This window comes from Gadus morhua, chromosome 13 (genome assembly GCF_902167405.1).
Source record: "Gadus morhua chromosome 13, gadMor3.0, whole genome shotgun sequence".
Lineage (NCBI taxonomy): Eukaryota > Metazoa > Chordata > Actinopteri > Gadiformes > Gadidae > Gadus > Gadus morhua.
Window position 1 is genome coordinate 22,830,840 of NC_044060.1, and position 20,194 is coordinate 22,851,033.

General features: G+C 42.2%; 1 protein-coding gene across 2 annotated transcripts; it reads right to left on the reverse strand.

Annotated features, from left to right (window-relative positions):
* Window positions 1-46: 46 nt before the first annotated feature.
* LOC115556837 (DENN domain-containing protein 2D) lies at window positions 47-15,647 on the reverse strand. 2 transcript variants are annotated; one of them, XM_030374220.1, is made up of 13 exons: window positions 15,101-15,647; window positions 8,038-8,137; window positions 7,158-7,318; window positions 6,779-6,891; window positions 4,900-4,969; window positions 4,323-4,400; window positions 4,020-4,160; window positions 3,313-3,461; window positions 2,931-3,111; window positions 2,780-2,830; window positions 2,608-2,689; window positions 2,168-2,410; window positions 47-1,192 (listed from the first exon to the last, which is right to left on the reverse strand). In XM_030374220.1, the coding sequence occupies exons 2-13, from the start codon at window positions 8,126-8,128 to the stop codon at window positions 1,107-1,109; spliced, it is 1,446 nt and encodes a 481-aa protein (XP_030230080.1). In that variant the 5' UTR covers window positions 8,129-8,137; window positions 15,101-15,647; the 3' UTR covers window positions 47-1,106. The 2 variants fall into 2 exon arrangements, with proteins under 2 accessions (XP_030230080.1, XP_030230079.1); XM_030374219.1 differs by having other exon boundaries at window positions 15,014-15,647.
* Between the last annotated feature and the right edge of the window lie 4,547 nt (window positions 15,648-20,194).

The following is a 20,194-nucleotide window of genomic DNA, read 5'->3' on the forward strand; positions in this document are numbered from 1 at the left end:
TTACTATAGGGACTTTATTTGATCATATAGCATTAAACATACTGTATTGTATTGGGCAATTTAATTTATTTATATAATGTAATATTTGGTTGCAATGGCTTGCAATACACAAATATTACTGCAAAATAATTGTACATTTAAATAGCCACAGTTGCGGGAGTTACAGAGGTGATGGCTGATTTCAATCTCAAACAATGCCAACAATGAACATGTACATTTGGAGCAAGCACTCCTTTACTTAAACTTTATAAGACAGTAGTAGTAGTACTTGGACATTTACCTGAGTGGATGTGTGGCTTAGCCCTTATTATTACAAGTACAAAGTACAAAGTTTGAGTACTTTGAGTAGTTATGGCATTAGCTACAAGACAAATGACAAACGACATGTAATTCACTGTTTCCAAAAGATTTCCTTGCAAGTCAATCCATCTTTTCAAATTTGTGCTATAAATACTTTATATATTGTAGATGATATAACACGGTACTGTATATTTGTATTATAAATATATGTTAATGTTTATTGAATATAAACATAAAGAACTCCCGTTTTCCTTCCCCCTCCCTAGCCAGCAATAAACATAGATCCATCTGAGAGTCTGTTAACCAACACATTGCTTTTGGAATCCCACCAGGACACGTCTTCTTAGAGGGGGTTGCTCGTGGCTCATCACATGAAACCCGGACTTCCTGGTCATCTTCATCACATTATGAAACCCGGACTTCCTGGTCTCCTTCATCTCATTAACCCAGACTTCCTGGTCACCTTTATCACATTAACCCAGACGTATTGGTCCCCTTCATCACATTAGACCAGACTTCCTGGTCTCCTTCATCACATTAGCCCAGACTTCCTGGTCCCCTTCATCACATTAACCCAGACTTCCTGGTCCCCTTTATCACATTAACCCAGACTTCTTGGTCCCCTTCATCACATTAACCCTGACTTCCTTAATCACATTAGCCCAGACTTCTTGGTCCCCTTCATTGCATTGGAATATTAAGTTCACAACATCGATGTCATCCTCGATGTCATCGATGTCAACATCTTCCGACACATTAAATCCGCTCACCGGTGTGCTGGGACAGCGATTCCTTCCCGACCCAATTTACACCAAAAACCTTCTCCTCCATCGCATCCGGTCTGTCTCTTTCTTCGTCTCTTCATATTCTGCAATTTTTCTGCTGAAAAAACCTTCAACAACAAATGTAATAGTTGGTTAATGTTGCAGATATTAAACATTTTCATTTTAGTAAAAATTTTTGATTCAATGGATTTGGAATTTTATAAAAACGTAATGCTAAAAAAAGCTAGAAATAGAAATGGGAGCGTCGGGTAAAGAAATGCACTTATTTCCATTCATGGAGCAACTAAGAAATGATATAATCACTAGATTGTTGTAGGTAAGATTTAAGAGCTATATTAAGTGGGATTGGTTAGACAGCCCAGTGAAATGCACTGTGGGAGATCCGGTCGGATTGGACTGCCGGCCTCCAAATGAGACAATACTTTTTTAGCCCGCATCTGGCTAATTTCTGACCAACCATGGCATCTCTTCCATGATTGGGTGATGCCAGTGACACCCATAAGATTACGTGATCAGTTTCAAATGTTTACAGGACATTTGAAAAGCTTCTATCATCATACACAAATCAGATCAAATTGCAAGTTATCCAGTACATACACTAGATACATTTTCCTTTATCAATGCTTTTAAGAGCCATGAGTGTGGTCAACATCACTAAATTTCCTGAATTTTTAAATTGTGATTTAACATTGATGTCTATGGCGCAAGGGGGTTTACGAAACCTTTTAGTGCAAGCATTCAATTCTTAACCACAAGTCTCTGGCTTCAGCGAGATCATTGCTATATCCTAAATCTGTGTTGGTGAAAGTGGCTTCTGGACAGTTTTTCTAAACTCAAACAAATGAAAACCTTCTATCACTAATGTCTCAAGAAAGCCTCAATGGGCTGGCCATCAATATTGCTCATAGGAATATCGACGGCCCACAGAGCCTGAGAGACGCATATGGGAGACGTTCCTCTAGTGATGGAGACGTGCCAGAGGGAGAAGGGGGTAAACCAAAGAGGGCTGGAGAAATGTACCCCAATGAGGGCTTACACAACTCCCTTTAACAAACATTTGTGTTGCTAATTGCAATACAAACCGTCATTGGAAGCCGGTCGTCTCTCTACGTCCTGAATGAAGACATCAAACATCTGGGTCTCTATGAAGTTGGTGACAAATTGCTGGTGAGACTTGTTCTCTATTGACTTGCAGAAGGTCTTCCTTTGAAAGATTCCAGGCTGTTGGCTTTTGCTGCGCTTCACATGGGCTGAGTAGTGACCCACTGTCTTGATGAAAAATGAAACAAAGGCCTCTGAGACTAAGGTGTTGATCTCCTCCGGAGCTGAAGGGGAAAAGTTTCCAAAGTTACAAATAATGGAGGTTGGATAACTTGTGGTGATGGACAACAGAAATTAAAAATGTACGTCTAATGATGTTAGTAAGGGTTATCAAGGTGTTGGTTATATATACATATATATATATATATATATATATATATATATATATATGATTGGGAACATGTAAATGCCAATGACTTACTGGAATGGTCTTTCTTGGCACAGAGAGCTTCAAGGAGCTCGTTTTTGAGTGTCTCAGGGAGTATAGAGTCCTCATCTCCGACCTGAGGCAGAGAAGGTGGACGTTTAACATTGAGCAATCAAATATGGGATGGTTGACTACAGAATAAATTGATTTGTATTATTTGACTTACGCATGACAAAAATCGTTCCTTCACTTTGGACGACAAATCCACCATCAGCATCTGATGGGCAACAGTGGCTAAGCTGCTTTCATATATACAGAGAAATACATACCACTACGAAGAATGAGATGCTGTATTAAAGTATAAAGTATAAACTTACATCGTCCACATCATCCTTGTCAAAGACACCATCCATCGTGTTCTTGTGCACCCCAAGCAGGTAGGGTGTGGGAGCCATGAGGACCTCCATCAGCACAGTGGGCACGGTGGAGATGAAGGTGTGCTGCCAGGCGAAGGGGCTGAGCAGTGCCGCCACAGCGTGGAGGACCTGCGATAAGGTGCTGAACACCAGGCTCAGGGTTACTACACACAAACCTGCCTGGGGATTTATATCCTTTATTTAGATCATAAACCAATGGCGATTTTTAAGCCACATCCAGTAAAAAGAATGTGCGGAGTCAGAGCAATTAAAAGATTACTATTAAAGCTAGCATCTACTTGACCAAAATAATAACCCATATGGATATGACTTGTATAAATACCCAAGCTCTTCAGCGATGAACACAATGCGTCGCTCCATTAGGGTGGAGGCAAAGACCTGCAAGATCTCTTGGTTGGAAAGGTAGCAGAAGAGTATCTGAAAGTCCACATGTTCCAACCTGGATTCAAGTGGCCGTGTAAGCGTTATTATCTATAAAGTAGGACAAACATTTAGGTATTAATCATGATAATAATAATACCAGATCTCCCATAAGCAGGAAGGCAAGAGCCTGACCCTGCAGTAGACCGGCGCACAGTGGAGGCTGTTCCCTGCCCAGACACAACCCATGGTGATACACGGGGAATATTCTGGTGTAAACTCAAGATACATGTGGGAACAGCACTGAGTGAAGACCCATTGCTGTGTGGTTCCTTTCTGCCTCACATACAACATTCTGAATGCTGATTGGGCAGGGTTTGTGTGTATTGAACACATTGCGCTGTGATGTTATTATTTGGTAACATGTGCTTTGTGTGTAGGGGAAACATTGCGCTGTGATGTAATGATTTGGTCAAATGTGGTTTGTGTGTAGTGGCAACCTTGCTCTGTAATATGTTATTTTATGTTTTTGGATCCTGTTGTCCATCGCTTTAATGATCTTTTTGTTTTTTGTTTTGTTTTTTTCTTTAGTTTGTTGCCATTATTTCAACCAATGATTCAAAGTCCCTCTGGAATGGGCGGTGTGCGCGTGGGGGTTGCCGTGGTTACCTCAGTGCCAGATTCGGGTATGAAGCTCTTGATCTGGACGGTTTCTCCAGGTTCAGGGAAGGGCGCCTCTCTGAGGCTCTGCATGAAGGGATAGATCATCGCCATGGACTTCTCTCGCCGCTTCTCCACCTCATCAAAAATCTACAAAAAAGGATTACAATAAAATGTTGGTGGTTTTCTTCTTCTACTATGAATGCATTCAGCAAGAGGAGTGCTGGGTTTTCTACACTACAATCCATTCCTTTTCTATCTGGGAATGGCCAGGCTTGGTCAAAGTGCCCTGCTGATCATGAGGGGGATCACCTTGGAGAAGAGGCCGAAGCAGGCAACTTGGCTCACGATGCAGTAGGCCTCTGGAGGTCGCTTTCCTCTTCCATGAGGCTGAAGGGAACAAAAAGTCAGAAATCAAAAACAGCAGTTATAAAACGGTAGAATTAACGTTTGCCTATAGATATACACCTCCTAGAAGTGAATTCTATTTCCATTACTTCTTGGCCTCTGAGTTCTGTACAAGGGTCTGACTATTGGCCTTCATCTGTTATGTTCAGAGGGGAGAGGAGAGGGCGTCCAGGCTGCAGCAGAGTGCTTGGGCCTGGATAATGAAAGACACAACGCGCAAGAGCTTGCTTCACCTCCCCCGAAATATGGAAACAATGACCCCTATTCGGGAGGGATGGCAGGAATAAACTCTAACTCTAAACCTATAACCTGTTTGTCCTTCGTTCAACAGGTAGATTTCAGTTGTCCGCACGTAGCAGCTCCTTCAAGAGGGGGCGGCTGCCACACTGAAGGCTCTGGTCCCAAAGTATGAATATCACAAACAATATGGATGGCACATCCCTCGTCATAACTCAGATCTTCCACAGAGGACAGCACTCACCAACAGCCGCCTGCAGAAGCCATTCCGCCTGGTGCCGTCCGTCTCTGTCAGAACAAAGGAGAAGGTCTCACTAGGAAACAGCAAAGAAACAGATTCAACTAGTACCCTTCCCCCCTATTCTTATGGCGAAAGGCCTCAATGTAGAAGAGGTTCTACAACTACTTTTGTGCTAATTAAAGGGGTGATATCATGCTTTTTCAACTTTTCCCATTGCTTTAGACAGACGTATATACACAGGTTTTTTAAAATCGAAGTCCGAGCCAGGGGGAGTATTCATCATACCCACCGAGAACGCCCCTAATTACGTGAGTGAAACAGCAGGTTTTTGCTCAAACTCTACTTCCGTAACAGTGTGACGTCAGATAACAAATCTTTCAATTTTTTGTTATAGAATAGAAAGCTTTATTGTCATTGTACACAGTACAACGAAATTCAATGAGCAGCTCCTTAAAAGTGCACACATGTTATCGAATATATAATATATAATAATATACAAAAGCAAGATATAATAAAATAAAAAAATAAATATATAATAAAAATTGAAATACACAGTAAAACTTAAATACACAGTAAAGACCACAAACATCAGTGCAGATCTGAGTTCAGTATGGTGACAGCTTTGGGAAAGAAGCTGTTCCTGAGTCTATTTGTTCCGGCATATATGGACCTGAAGCGCCTGTTGTCAGAGGACAACAGGTTGAAGAGATGGTAGCCGGGGTGGGTGGTTTCCTTCAGGATGCCTCTGGCCCTGCTTAGACAGCGGGAGCCGTAGATGGTGCTTAAGGAAGGCTGAGGGCAGCCGATGATTTTTTGCGCGACGTTTGCCACCCTCTGCAGTCTCTTCCTGTCGGCCTCCGTGCAGCTGGAGTGCCACACTGACACAGCGTAGGTCAGCAGGCTCTTGATGGTGGAACGGTAGAAGGTCACCAGCAGCTGTGTGTTTAGATGCTCCCTCCTGAGCACCCTCAGAAAGTGTAGCCGCTGCTGGGCCTTCTTGACCAGCGCTGAGGTGTTGACCGACCAGGAGAGATCAGCAGAGATGTGGACTCCGAGGAATTTGAAGGACTGCACTCGCTCCACACCTTCACCGTTGATGTACAGGGGGGCAGGGGCGGCTCTGTTCCGTCGGAAGTCCAGGATGAGTTCCTTGGTCTTGGTGATGATCAGTGCCAGGTTGTTAGAAACACACCACTCACCAAGTTTCAGGACCTCATCTCTGTAGGCCGCCTCGTTTCCCCCTGTTATAAGGCCCGCCAGCGTTGTGCCATCAGTGAATTTGACAAAGATGTTCTCTGGGTGGGTGGGACTGCAGTCGGATATGTAGAGGGAGTAGAGTAGTGGGCTCAGCACACAGCCCTGGGGAGAGCCAGTGCTGAGAGTGCGGGAGGAGGAGAGGTGAGGACCCAGTTTCACCTGCTGGGGTCGGTTGACCAGAAAGTCTTTTATCAAGGAGCAGGTGGGTGGTGGGAGCCCCAGGTTGATTAACTTGGGGATCAGAATGTCTGGTATTATTGTGTTAAAAGCTGAGCTGAAGTCAATGAAGAGCATCCTGACGTAGCTCCCCTCTTTCTCCAGGTGACTCAGCGCTGAGTGGAGAGCGATGGCTATTGCGTCGTCGGTGGATCTGTTAGTCCGGTATGCAAACTTTACTTTATATTGGGCAGATTGACACAAACAACATTAAAATGGATGTACTGGGCTTAACGGTTCTCACGATCCATAAGGTTGCCCTTTTCAAAATGCTTTGAGGAACAGCACTTTATAGACATATTGCACATCACTGGTTGTATGTTGCAAATGGACGTTAACATTGCGCAAGTGGCATTGCAGTATACACACTTGCAATATAGCGATTGAGATATACTCCAGTGCTGCCAACCTTTGGTATTGTGTGAGTGGGATCCAGTTGACTCCCTCAGGGAAACAGAACAATGTGATGGCCTGCAGGGACTTCTCCTCTTCTTCCCTCTGCGGAGGACTGAGGCCTATTTCCTACGACGCAAGGTAAGGCCACTTTATTTATATAGCACTTTTCATACACAAGGCAGACTCATAGAAACATTGTCATAAAATAAAATGTTATTATAACAGAAAATAGACAAGTAAAACAAAATCAAAGGCAAAGCATAAAAAATGCATTGTAGAGAGTGTACAATAAAATGAAATATTAAAATAAAATACATACGCAAGAGAAAATAAAGGCAAAGATGAATTTATGATTTAGCAGAAAGACAAGGCAAACATACAAACAGACTCACCTTAGGGAACTTGTAGATGACGAGCGGCTCATAGGGGCTGTCTTTGGTCTTCTGCTGTAGACTGACCACCACCAGGAACTCAAAGAAGAAGTGGTTGGGTGCTGGGCTCCCTGCCTCGGTAGTTTCAGGTTGGCCGACGTGTGTTGAGACTCTGTCTTCTCCTGGTATATACAGAATATGCACACATTCAGAACCGGCTTGGAGTTGCTGTTGTATACATTCAAAGGAACTGCTGAGTATGGTGCTACAGAGCGTTTGGCCATAAGGCCGGAGAGGTGTCTGACTAACTCTATCACTAGATTATATTGCACTTGCGCCCCAGATAAAATTACTCTTTGAACCTTGTCTCGCCTTATATTTACACCATTTGCTTTGAATGGTTTATTTTAATTTTAATAGATAAAAATAAACCGACAAATATACATTTAGGGGATTTTGCTAACGCTTTATCCAAAGTGACTGACAGTGATTCACACATTCATACACGAGGGCGGTTACCAGTCAACCCGCTCGGCTCTACCCCATGAGCTACTGCCGCTACTGTTTAGTTTTTTTTGTTAAAATTGATTTTCTTGTATGTATTTTTTATATGTATTTTATTTGTGCTTTTATTATGTTTTAATTGTTTTGATTAAGATTATATTAATTTAGTTGTAAAAACTGATATTAATTGTGTATTTAATTTGGGAAACAAATCAATTAAGATAATATTACACATTTGCGCAGTTGACTGCAGAATTTAACTGCTACTTCTTTCAAGTAATTCTGTGTGTGTGCTTCTGTAAATGGTGTTCCAGATGATTCCATTTATCAGTCATATTTGACCAACTTGTCATCATTACATTACATTGTAATGTAATGCGATGCAATGTATTCTTACGGTCTCTTGAGAGCTTCTCCTGTAAAGAAACAAATAATGAGCTGAGGCGCTTAGTTGGTCCCGGCTGCCTGGCCCCCGACTGACGGGACATCTCTGCACCCTGGGGAGACAGAAACACTGAGTCTTTACCAAGAGGAACTGCTCCTTCTCAGTCTGAACCGGTGTGGTCTACTGGTCTGTGTCGGGGGAACGTTTTCAGCTTTATAGAATGAGACCCAAACCGGGGAAGGCATTGGAACAGACTGCGATTGTCGTTTTTCGTCGCAGTTAACTCTTGAATTTTTGTCTTTGGTCTTCTGAGGAACGCTAAATGTACTGCTGTATGTTATTTGGTTGCATTTTGCTGTGTGAGTTTCCACCCTTTTGGACGGATCACCTGTGCAAAACAGATTTGAATGTTTATGTGTTCTGCCTGGTCAAATTAAGGTCAAACAAATGGAATGTATCCCTTAGTGCAATCCCTAAGCTTTTTGAGGCCGGGGATGATTGTAACGGGTTACAATTCGACCCGTGTTGAATTCCAAGATGAATGATTATTCATTCATCCAACATGAATTAACAGAAGTCAGTTGAGACTGTCAAGTGGAAAACAAGCAGCTAGTAGAAAGAATTAACAATAATAGACACATTTCAGATTTTGAGGTGATGACTAACTTAATTAAAAAAGTATATATTTTTTGCACAATTGGCCAGACTGAAAGCCAGATGGATCATGTGAGTTAAAGTCCAGGCTTGTGGAGAGGGTTTGATGCTCCCTCAGGTGGCTCAGAAGGGAATTCCAGATCTGGGGGTCATCCGCACAAATGACGACAATTTGGCAAGGTTTCCCAGGTCTTCCGTTTGTGTGTGGGATGGGGACTATGTGGCAGCCTAAGGGGGCCGGAAGGATTTGAGGAGTTGTAGGAGGTCTTTGAGGTTGGTGAGAGCATCTTTGTAGACAGTGTTGAAGGTGAGCAGGGCTATTGTGTAGTCAATGCCATCTGTTATTTTACGTTATTCCACGCTGCATCAACGGCTTCCAGGACATCCTGCCGCGTGGGAATCAAATGTTGGCTGTGGCGGTTATCCAGCCCTACTAATCTTTCTTGCTTGAGAATTAGATATTTATATATGGTTTGATCGCCCAGATCGGTCCTTTAACCTAACAGACTATAAGAGACCACATTCTGTTTGTGAGCAAGACGACAATGATATGTAATGCCTCATTTTGCAAGAAAATGTATAGCCTAATAAAGAACAGCTAGCAGGCCAAGAGCCACAGAGAAACTTAATGATACACTTTCGTTTCATTTCCAGCAAATACTTCTACTTCCTGTTTGTTGTGCATTTTAGAATGCATAACTGCATTTTACAAGTCGACTTCGATTCACCAGTTCAATCAATTATTCGGCTATTTGTGGTTGAAAAATAATTAAAGATTTAACTTTATCCAGTAATAAACGCCGTTAGGGCGTTCTATTTTTATACTGTTTTAATATATCATCTTTGGTACAATGTTCGATGGAAAATTGGGTGAGCATGAATAACTGATTATTTTCTAATCATACATTTTTGCATGTCACTAACAGTTACTTTCCTGAGACTTTCAAACTAAACAGTAAAATTCAAGAGACCGATTCTATAGAATCAAAAGATTTATTCACATCCCGGTGTACATTATGCAAATGTCTGTGGCTCTGTAAAAGGAACCCCGTGTACCAACACGTTCTCTCTGGCTGCTGCTCAGTCCTGTACAAATGAATATACACCAGCCCTGGGAAGACTTAAAGTGTAATTCCGGCACAAATTGAACCAAGGATCTTTGTTTTGGCATGAAAACCCATCAAATAAGCCTTCCAGATACCTTTTTAATTGAAAATCGAGTATTATAGTTTGCCGGGCGCAATGTCTGGCGTCCATGTTGTTGGCTTGGGGCATTGAGTTTCGCTTCTAAATCTGCATTTTTTACCACTATTATTGTTAAAAATAGCACCAAACCTCTGAAGTAGTATGACTAGGGTCCCTACACATAAAACGAAGCACAAACAACTTAGTTTGCAAACCCGGAGTTTATTTAAAACGACAGTTTTAAAAGCATTACCGGTAGGCTTGTGTTTACAGGAAGTCCTGTATTGCCGAATGCGCCGGAGTTCAGTTCAAGGAGGAACGTTTTTTGAATTTATAATTTATATAATTTATAAATAATATATAGCAAGTGTTGACACGTAAATTAAAGGAATTGCATATGTATGCAACAGTTACAGAATAATTGTTTGCTACAATCAAGCATGGCACGTTGTTGACGGAAAACGCACTGCACATGTGATTGACGCATAGAGTGAAGGACAGCTCAATCACCGGAGAAGACGACCCATCTACAGCTTGAAGTCAAGAGAGAGATGGTTCGTGTTTGTGTTTTCCCCGGCTGCGGAAAAAAAAAGAAAAGTTACACTCCAGAAACTTTCCATAGACTGCCATTGCGGTACAATGACTGATCTCTGGTAGACCAGTGGCTTATTGTTCTGAATATGGACATTGAGACGCCAATCAAGACGCTAATGCAGAAGGATCACCGTGTCTGCAGTGCTCATTTTTATAGGACGACTTCATCGTTCCCAAAAGAGCTGCTGACCCGAAGAACCCACAAGGAGTTTCATTGAAGAGGAATGCAATCCCTCGAGTGCGGCAAGTGGCTACGGATAGGCTTGAGGTAAAGTTGTTTGCTTATTTTTCGTGTTATATATGATTGTTCACAATTGGTGTGGGGGAGGATGCGTCGCGAAACAAAGTTATAAGTCCTATAAGTCCTAACTTTATTCGAGGAAGTGAAAGATGATCCTGTGAGTTGTCCAGGTAGGCTAACCTCGATTTATTGTGTATGAGGATTTGTGATGGGAATTTCCGGACCACGTCAATCGTTTTCTGTGTCAACCGGGTAGAATAAAGTCATCAGAACGTTTAACAATTGCGGTCATATACTTGTGTAAACGTCACAAGTCCATACAACAAACAATAAAACAAACGTTGCAAGGAGAAGTCCATTATCAGCTTCAACTGATAGATAACCATTTTATTAACCAAATGGTAAGGTAGTATTGGGGGGCAATGCTGGCAATATAAATTCCTGGCTTTAGCCAATGGAATGGATTTCTCCTTGCAACGTTTGTTTTGTTGTTTGTTGTATGGTCTTGTACCGTTTTTACACAAATATGACCACAATTGTTAAACGTTCTGATGACTTTATTCTACCCGGTTGACACAGAAAACAAGTGACGTGGTCCGGAAATTCCCACCAGAAATCCTTATACACAATAAATCGAGGTTAGCCTACCTGGACAACTCACAAGATCATTTTTCACTTCCTCGAATTAAGTTAGGTCTTATAACTTTGTTTCGTGACGCATCCTCCCCCACACCAATTGTGAACAATCATATAACACGATAAGCAAACAACTTTACCTCAAGTCTATCCGTAGCCACTTGCCGCACTCGAGGGATTGCATTCCTCTTCAATTAAACTCTTTTTGGGTTCTTTGGGTCAGCAGCTCTTTTGGGAATGATGAAGTCATCCTTATCAAAATAAGCACTGCAGACACGGTGATCCTTCTGCATTAGTGTCTTGATTGGCGTCTCAATGTCCATATTCAGAACAAATAAGCCACTGGTCTACCAGAGATCAGTCATTGTACCGCAATGGCAGTCTATGGAAAGTTTCTGGAGTGTAACTTTTCATTTTTTTTCCGCAGCCGGGGAAAACACAAACACGAACCATATCTCTCTTGACTTCAAGCTGTAGATGGGTCTTCTTCTCTGATGATTGAGCTGTCCTTCACTCTATGCGTCAATCATGTGTGCAGTGCGTCTTCCGTCAACAATGTGCCATGCTTGATTGTAGCGAACAATGATTTTGTAATTGTAACACTTGCTATGTATTATTTATAAATATAAATTATATAAATTATAAATTCCAAAACTTTCCTCCTTGAACTGAACTCCGGCGCATTCGGCAATCGACTTGTGTGGACTTGCTGTAAACACGGACCTACCGGTAATTAGGGCTGGGATAAACGATAATTTTTTAAACGATTAATCTAGCGATTATTTTTTCGATGCATCGATTAATCTAACGATTTTTATTTATTTTTTTAGTCCGATTCGATTTCGATTCGATTCGATTATCGATTATCTCCCTTGACTAATAGCAATTGACTAATAGCAATTTATACATGTTGATTTACATATCTGAATGAAAAAAACATGAATTCCTTAACATTGCAATGCATGTTTATTGCCTTTAAATTCCAAAATAAAAGTGCAAAGTAATGCATTCTTAGAATTCCACGGTGCTCGGTCATCTGCAGCTGCTCCCGGGTGGCGCCTCTTCAGGTGCTGGTGCATTGCCGTGGTGCTAGAATGGAAAGCCATCTCCATTTTGCAAAGACGACATATCACGGAATCGTTTCCTTTTACATTAAAGAATTCCCATACTTTAGAGGAACGAGTGTATGGCGCCTTGCACTTAGGGAGAAAGTCTGAGGAGCCACTCGCGTTGCTAGTAGGCTCCGGCGCCGCCATCTTTGTTTTGGGTTTTTCGAATCAACGCGCATTTTTCGCGTCAACGTAATTTATGCGTCGACGTCATCGATTACGTCAACGCGTTGTCCCAGCCCTACCGGTAATGCTTGTTAAACTGTCTTTTTAAATAAACTCTGGGTTTGCAAACTAAGTTGTTTGTGCTTCCTTTTATGTGTAGGGACCCTAGTCATGCTACTGTAGAGGTTTGGTGCTATTTTTGAACAATATTAGTGGTTCAAAAATGCAGATTTAGAAGCGAAACTCAATGCCCCAAGCCAACAACATGGACGCCAAACATTGCGCCCAGCAAACTATAATACTAGATTCTCAATTAAAAAGGTATCTGGAAGGCTTATTTGATGGGTTTTCATGCCAAAACAAAGATCCTTGGTTCAATTTGCGCCGGAATTACACTTTAACTTGGGCCTTACACCAGTAACTCATCAGCAACTCTTCCCCTAAAGGCTGCAGAAGAAAACTTCAATTATCTCTCTCTACTACTTATTATTAGCCATCACAGAGTATCTGGGGATACCTATTGTTATTCTAGGGTTTGGGTAGTATTATTCCCCATAGGTAACCCCTATAGAACAGCCCCTGTTTGCACAAAAGTTTTCAAATTTGTCTACGACGTCTGTATTCCCAGTACACCCTTGGGGGAACTCTCCTTAACATGTGTTAAAATTGTGTTTCGATAGCTAAAGAAATTACATCACAGTGTCAATTTGTCCAAGTCCTTGTCAGGAGGTGGCAGGAACTTGAAACTTGCTAGGAACATAGAAGACTACTCCCTTAACATGTGTACATAGTTTTGTGGTGATATCTCATTCCATGAATTCACAGTGAGTTTTTGCTCTTAAGCAATAATGCAACATCAAAATCACACATAAACGGCATCTACTATTAAACCAGTGTGTGTGTGTGTGTGTGTGTGAGTGTGTGTGTGTGTGTGTGTGTGTGTGTTTGTGTCTGTGTGTGTGTGTGCGTGTGTGTGTGTGTGTGTGTGTGTGTGTGTGTGTGTGTGTGTGTGTGTGTGTGTGTGTGTGTGTGTGCGTGTGTGCGTGTGTGCGCGTGTGTGCGTGTGTGCGTGTGTCTCTGCGTGCATGTGTGGGTTACACTGTTAAACAAAAAAACTGTGCTGGAACAAAGACCGAGGCACAGTTTAGCATCTAGGAGTACTGCCTACACCCATGATTCACTTGAGAAGGGCGACAGCTCGGATAGGCTGTGAGTTGGCTGTGAATACCTTGTGTGAAATACTTTCAGTTAGCGAAGTTTTGGCCTGTCTTGTCTCAATACATGTTTGTTCTGCACCAAAACAAATTCCTTTTATGTGAAAACCTGGCAATAAATCTGATTCTACCAGATGGACAAACGAGACTTAGATAGGCCCTCACACCAGTGACTCATAACTTCAACCCTGTATCAGGAGGACAACTAGACTTACACCCATATCTCATCACCTAAAGGCTGCATCAGTAAGACAAACTTGACTAACACCAGTAACTCATCACCTTAAGGCTGAGTAGGACAAACTCCCTTTGCAGAGACTGGCTAAACCAGAAGGACGTGCTTTTTATGTTGTTGTACTGCCAGTAATGTGTTTTGGTTTCCTCTTGTAATGTAGGCCATACAGGAATAGTCCTGGTTCTGTGCCAATCATTTACTCAGTTCTGTGTGTCTGCTACCCATCCTGATCGGTTTAATTTACTCTGTGCGTAATCGAGAACATCTCCATCTCTCCTTCTCAGAAACCTTATAAAGGTTCTCCATTAACAACATCATCCAATACTCATCTTATCCAATTGTCTTGTGTTCCCTTTTACAATGAAAAGGCAATGTTCCACAACAGTTACTACCCCAACAAACACATAATATATGCCCAGGCCATACGAATACTCAACTGATACTCAGCAAGGGAGGCAGCTATTATTCATGTAATAATGTTTCAATGTAAAAACGTAATTATAAACTCTTCCAGTAGTGGGAGGACTACGGAACACGTGGCCTTAGGATGAGTATCCTGCGTGGATGGAGTTCTTTATTGTCTAGATTTTCGGGCCGAACACTTTCCTCCTTCTACTAATGATACGGCGGGAGAGCCTACTCTCCTGCACTGTCTTATTTGTGCCCAAATTAGAAAAGACAACATTTAGAAATTAGTAGGTTACTAATGCTAGAAATCTGGTTGCTCCTGAGCAAGAACGGTTGGCTATTTTTAGAAGCCTAAAAAAGGAGGTTACTTTAAATAAATAAGGATAACAAATAAGGTTGTCCTAAATAAATAGTTTCAGTATTTGCGTATTCATCAGCTATGGAAATTTGATATACCAGGCTAAACATCTCAAATAAATTAATTCCACTGTACGACAGAAGAAGGACAGTGTTTTTTTTTACAGTGTAAGTCGAGCTTTAAACCTACCTTTAAAAGTAGAAGGGCATCTAAAATGTCCGCATACACCAACGCGCTAGAAGAGCCGAAATAAACAGTTTGACGGGGTGGACAGACCTTTGTGTTATCGTTTCCAATGTCCCTCCCGGTAGCAGATGAGTAAGTTTACAGTGCTAGAGGAGTCTCTGTCTGTGTGATACGGCTAGGCTGTACCGAGGAGGTGCACCACAGTTGAGCTGTGTTGTTGGAGAGCGGCTCTTCTGTCTAGGATAGCGCACGGTGCCGAGGAGGTGCGTTTTGAACGCTTCTGCTATGATCAATAAAGTGAACGCGTTTCCAACTCGCCTGAATCAAGTCACGTACGCCTATTTGAATGTCTGGAAGAGGGCTGTCAGAAACTCAGAGGCAACACCCTCTTACCCTGTGTCCGAACGAAATGAAAGCAGACGTATCAGAGTATTCTACCTCTCACTGCTGTCCCTGTTCTGCAATACAGGTTCCCTTTTCTGGCAACTTTAAATGTGCTGTTTAATGTAAGATTTAAGAGCTACAATTATATTATAATGGTGATCCGCTGCTATGCATACGTTGTCCCTGAGGGGGTGGTGATGGCTGGTTTAAAGGTCCCATGGCATGAAAATTTCACTTTATGAGGTTTTCTATGAGTGAACATTAATATGAGTTCCTCTAGCCTGCCTATGGTCCTCCAGTAGCTAGAAATGGCCTTAGGTGTAAACAAAGCTCAGACGAGTCGATTTAGATTTTTTTCCCGTATGTCGTCATACGGGGACATGTTACCTCCCCTTTCTCTGCTTTGCCCAATGAGCTACGACCGTGCGAGCGCCGCGTGTGTGTGAATCAAGCCCTAACCACAGCGAGTTCTACCACCATCCAATGCGGAAGTGACAAACATTGCAGTAGCACCGGGTGGCCACTACGAGGGGGTACCAAAAATGAGCAATTCTTAGTTGACTCACTTGTTAAACAGGCCGTTTTCACAGTCTTATTAAACCTATTCACAGCCTGGTCCAAAAAAACATTCTAGTTAGTATGTTTAGTTCCTTCTCTATGACAATGCTGAGAGGGGGGATATTTTTTTTTGCATCCTGGCTTTTATTTAATTAGAGGTTAAAATTTATGAATAATTAGGGGTGCAGCCTCTTGAGTGACTGCTTGCCACTGACCCTCAGCGTCACCTAGATGGCCTTTTTTGGTTAGAGGAAATGAGGCAGAGTCAAACTATGACAAGATGGTGACGCTCGTAAGCCAAGAGAATTGGATGCAGTTGGAATAACTGAGGTTTGCCCGGATGCTACATCCATTTTATATACTATCTAAGGTGTGAATACACACACTGTAACGCAAGTGTTGTCCACTTCTTTCTTATTTGAGCCATGGTTATCTCAGCCATGGTTGAAAAGGAATTGGAGGCGCACGTCGTCTGGAGGCGCACACAGCTTTTGGCCGTGATAATATATATTATATGATATAGATATCTATGTATAATATGATATTATTTAGATATAGAGCTCCAGGGCTCCCGCCCGGGGCACCCGGAGTGTTCTAGAGTATTTACAGAACACGGTCAAAGGCTGTGTGCGCCTCGCCATTGCGATATATCCACTGTATACAGAGTAGACCCCGAAGCCATTTGTTTTGAGAATAATGGCTGGCTGATGAAGTTATTGGCAGGCTAGCCGGCTCAGCCAAAACCTAAATGGCTGCTGCAGCCGCCAAATTTTTCATGGCTGAAAATTTTCTTGTGTATGTCTCTATGTGATGGGCTTTGACTTTTGCCCAAAAATCATATTCAAAGTTTGTTTGTTTATTAATATAAATATTCAAATACATTCTAATATTTATTAATAATATTTTGAACATTAAATGCCTTCAGTGAGACCTGGATTGGGCTTTGCAAGGTTTGTTTACCGGCCTTGCTATGGTTACCAGTCTTACGTGATCCAACGGTTTATTAGGTTTCTAATAAATCGCAGTCTAATCAATACTTCATTCACATTCGGAGTCAAAGCCCTACTATGTGATAGAATTATTACCTGATGCAAATAATTCTAGCGGGCTCAGCCAAAGTTTATTAGATGGCGGCTTATTTTGGCTTTTACAATTATTGGCTGGCGGTGGCTGAAATTCGAAATGGCGCAAATGGCGGCGGCTTCGGGGTCTAATACAGAGCGCATGGTACCGCACCCCCACCCTCCTTGACCCGCCTCTCTCCTCATTTGCATTAAAGCTACTGACACCGAAACGGCGCGTTTGGGGGAAGCTCATAGTGCGACTGGCTTGTAGTGGCTTTAATACTGTACCACGGCTGAATTTCGGAAACGTCTTCAAATACTCGGCTAGGGGCCCACTAATATTAAAGCATCCATAAAGCAGCATGCCATGGGACCTTTAACCTGTGCACAATGATCACTCAATGTGCACAGGTGTGCAGCCTCACCCAGCCCCAGAGTCCAATCAGTGTGAGGCTGCTTCATTGGAAGGCTAACCGCAATTGCATGATAATTAAATTATTCTTAAAGTATGAAGGGGGTGTGTTATGGATGAATAGTAACATTGTAGTAACATTGTGAGTACAGCCTTATCTATGAAAGTGTTATTGGTATTACATTTATATCTGCATCTGAGTAAATACGTATGTTTACATGATAATGTATATAATATAGTTAATATAATGAAACGGCTTGAACCGTTTTGGTACAGCAGAAGACCAGACATAAAAACAACAAGCAGAACATAATGCATTAGAATTCAGAGGAGCTGAATTCTTAGGTATCCCTGGAGGATACGCATTCATTTGAATTGAGAACAATACAGTAACTTAAATTGTACTCTGAGGAAAACTTGGTTGAAATGTCTCACGAAGCCTGCAGTATACCCTTTAATAAATTCACTAATAATTTTACGATTTGGGTAACGACTTAACAAAGAATCGTATTACTCGTAAGGTAACGACTAAATCACCACATGGTAAAGGATTTGACTTTCAAAACGGAATTGCAATTTGAAACTAAGTAAAAATCCGACAGGGAAAGGCCAGGAAGTTGAGACAGTTAAAGGGCAACTTCACCCATTTCACATAAGCTTTGTATTTTTAGAACCCCCCGCATATTTTTGAATGGTCTAGCATCATTTCCTTATTTTCTGGAGAGACTGGAGAGATCCGTATCGATCTCCAACACTTCCTGTTTTTTATGACGCAATATGACGATTTTTGCGTACAAGAAAATAGGAAGTGTTAGAGGGGATGATTCTCGTACGACTACAACCACTAGTCCCACCCCCCTCTAGGGGGTGGGACCCACTGACGCTACAGACCTATTAGAGCAGTGCCAGTGGGTGGGACTTCACCAGCAGAAACTAACATCCACAGCGTCTGAAGCTAAGATAACAGAGGCTGTTGATAAAACTGAAGTAGGCCTACATTGGCGGAGGGTACTCGATCTGACATAGAAGATGGCTCCATGCAAAAGTTCACCATTTCGAAAGAAATAGACGAGGGCTGCCGTATTTTCCGCACTATACGGCACACCGGATTATCAAGCGCACCTTCAATGAATGGCCTATTTTAGAACTGTTTTCATGTATAGGGCCCACCGGATTATAAGGCGCATAGAATAGAAGATACTGCAGTCAAACGTTTGACTGGGGTTGCGTTATGCATCGACCAGACCGAGCTGTGCTAAAGGGAATGTCAACAAAACAGTCAGATAAAGTCAAACTTTATTAAGCGTTCTGACAACTCCGGTCACTCCCATGGTAACGATGTTCAAACGTTAATGTGCATATTAACAATATCTCATCAATATCAATATCTCTCAACAATAAGCTCACTTTTTCAGTTCATTCCCCGTCTAGGAATCCCTCGAATTCTTGTGTGTCCGAATTAAACAGTTGGGCGAGTACGGCATCCAACATGCCCGGATCCCTCTCGTCATTATCCGAGTCAGTGTCGCTGCTGTTGCCTGGCAGTTCAGTGATTATTCCTGCCTTCGTGAAAGCTTAGACCACAGTTGAGACTGTTATATCAGCCCAGGCATCCACGATCCATTGGCAGATAGTGGCGTAAGTCGCCTGGCGCTGTCTCCCCGTCTTGGTGACGTGTGTTCGCCTTCTTGGCCCCGTCCAAACGAAGCCGATTTTTTGGGTGAAACCGCATAAAAAGACGCTTTTGGTGGACACGGGCTACGGCCACACCAAACGCGTGTAACGTGCTTAACTTGAAGCTTGATCATTGTGTGTCACAAAAATGGTTCAACGCGCCAACGCGCCTGTGGCTGCGCTGGATTTAGGAGTCTGAGGTAGGAAACCCAAATGCCGCCGTGTTTGGGTGCATGATAGAGTTTAGATCGGGTTAGATTAAATAATGTCGTATATAAATAATAATAATCGGGTTAAATAACTTCACATGGTGTGTCTGGTGTGTTTCCAGCATTCGTAGTGTTGATCAGCAGATAGTCCGCCAAGACGTTGAGGTTGCTTAGCAACCAGAGACGCTGTCCATGCAAGTGAATGGAGCGTTCCCTCTTCGTCATAACTATCAAACCAAACATCCTTCACATTCAACGAGCGAACATTATGAAATTAAAATGCACATTTCTCGCTACAAATGTTTACATAAACGCATTTAATTGCGTAACTATGTTACTATTTCCACCCAGAATAAAGGAAGATGTCGGCCGTATGCTTCTGTGCAAGCGTCACTACTCTAGTGACGTCGGTTCAAGCTCCACGCTGATTTGTTCCATTAGTAGATGGAACAAGGAGGTGTCCGATAGGCGGAGATGATCAGCGGGAGTGGCCGCCAGCGAAGCTGTGCATGGTGGGAGTTGTTGTCTTCAATCCACAAGCGCCAAAAAGTCACTTTCTGCCTTTTCTCGGTCAAGACTGCACCAAAGTAGAATTTTATTTTATTATTCGACTACATATAGGACCCAATTGCAATACATATTCATGCCTCCACCGGTGAAATGCTCCTTTAAGCTTATTTTATTGCAATTCAAAAAATGGAACAAAAACTTACAGTGCAAGAAAGGTAAGTATGATGTAGAAAACGAACAGTTGTTTTCTACAATCTTACAGCAGAAGGATGTATGATTATCTCGTTTCTCATTTCCCCTTACAGTAGGTCAGTGATGAACTGCCAAATCCCATACTCCCAACACAAGCACGTGCTGCATGACTTCACTATCA

Bases quoted from the DNA above. Each gene is read 5' to 3' on its own strand.
- LOC115556837 (XM_030374220.1), bottom strand. From the start codon at position 8,128: ATGTCCCGTCAGTCGGGGGCCAGGCAGCCGGGACCAACTAAGCGCCTC. The intron at 4,970-6,778 runs GTTGGCAGCACT...GCTGTTTCCTAG, and splicing joins CCACTCACACAATACCAAAG to TGAGACCTTCTCCTTTGTTC. The intron at 4,161-4,322 runs GTGATCCCCCTC...CCTTTTTTGTAG, and splicing joins GCTTCGGCCTCTTCTCCAAG to ATTTTTGATGAGGTGGAGAA.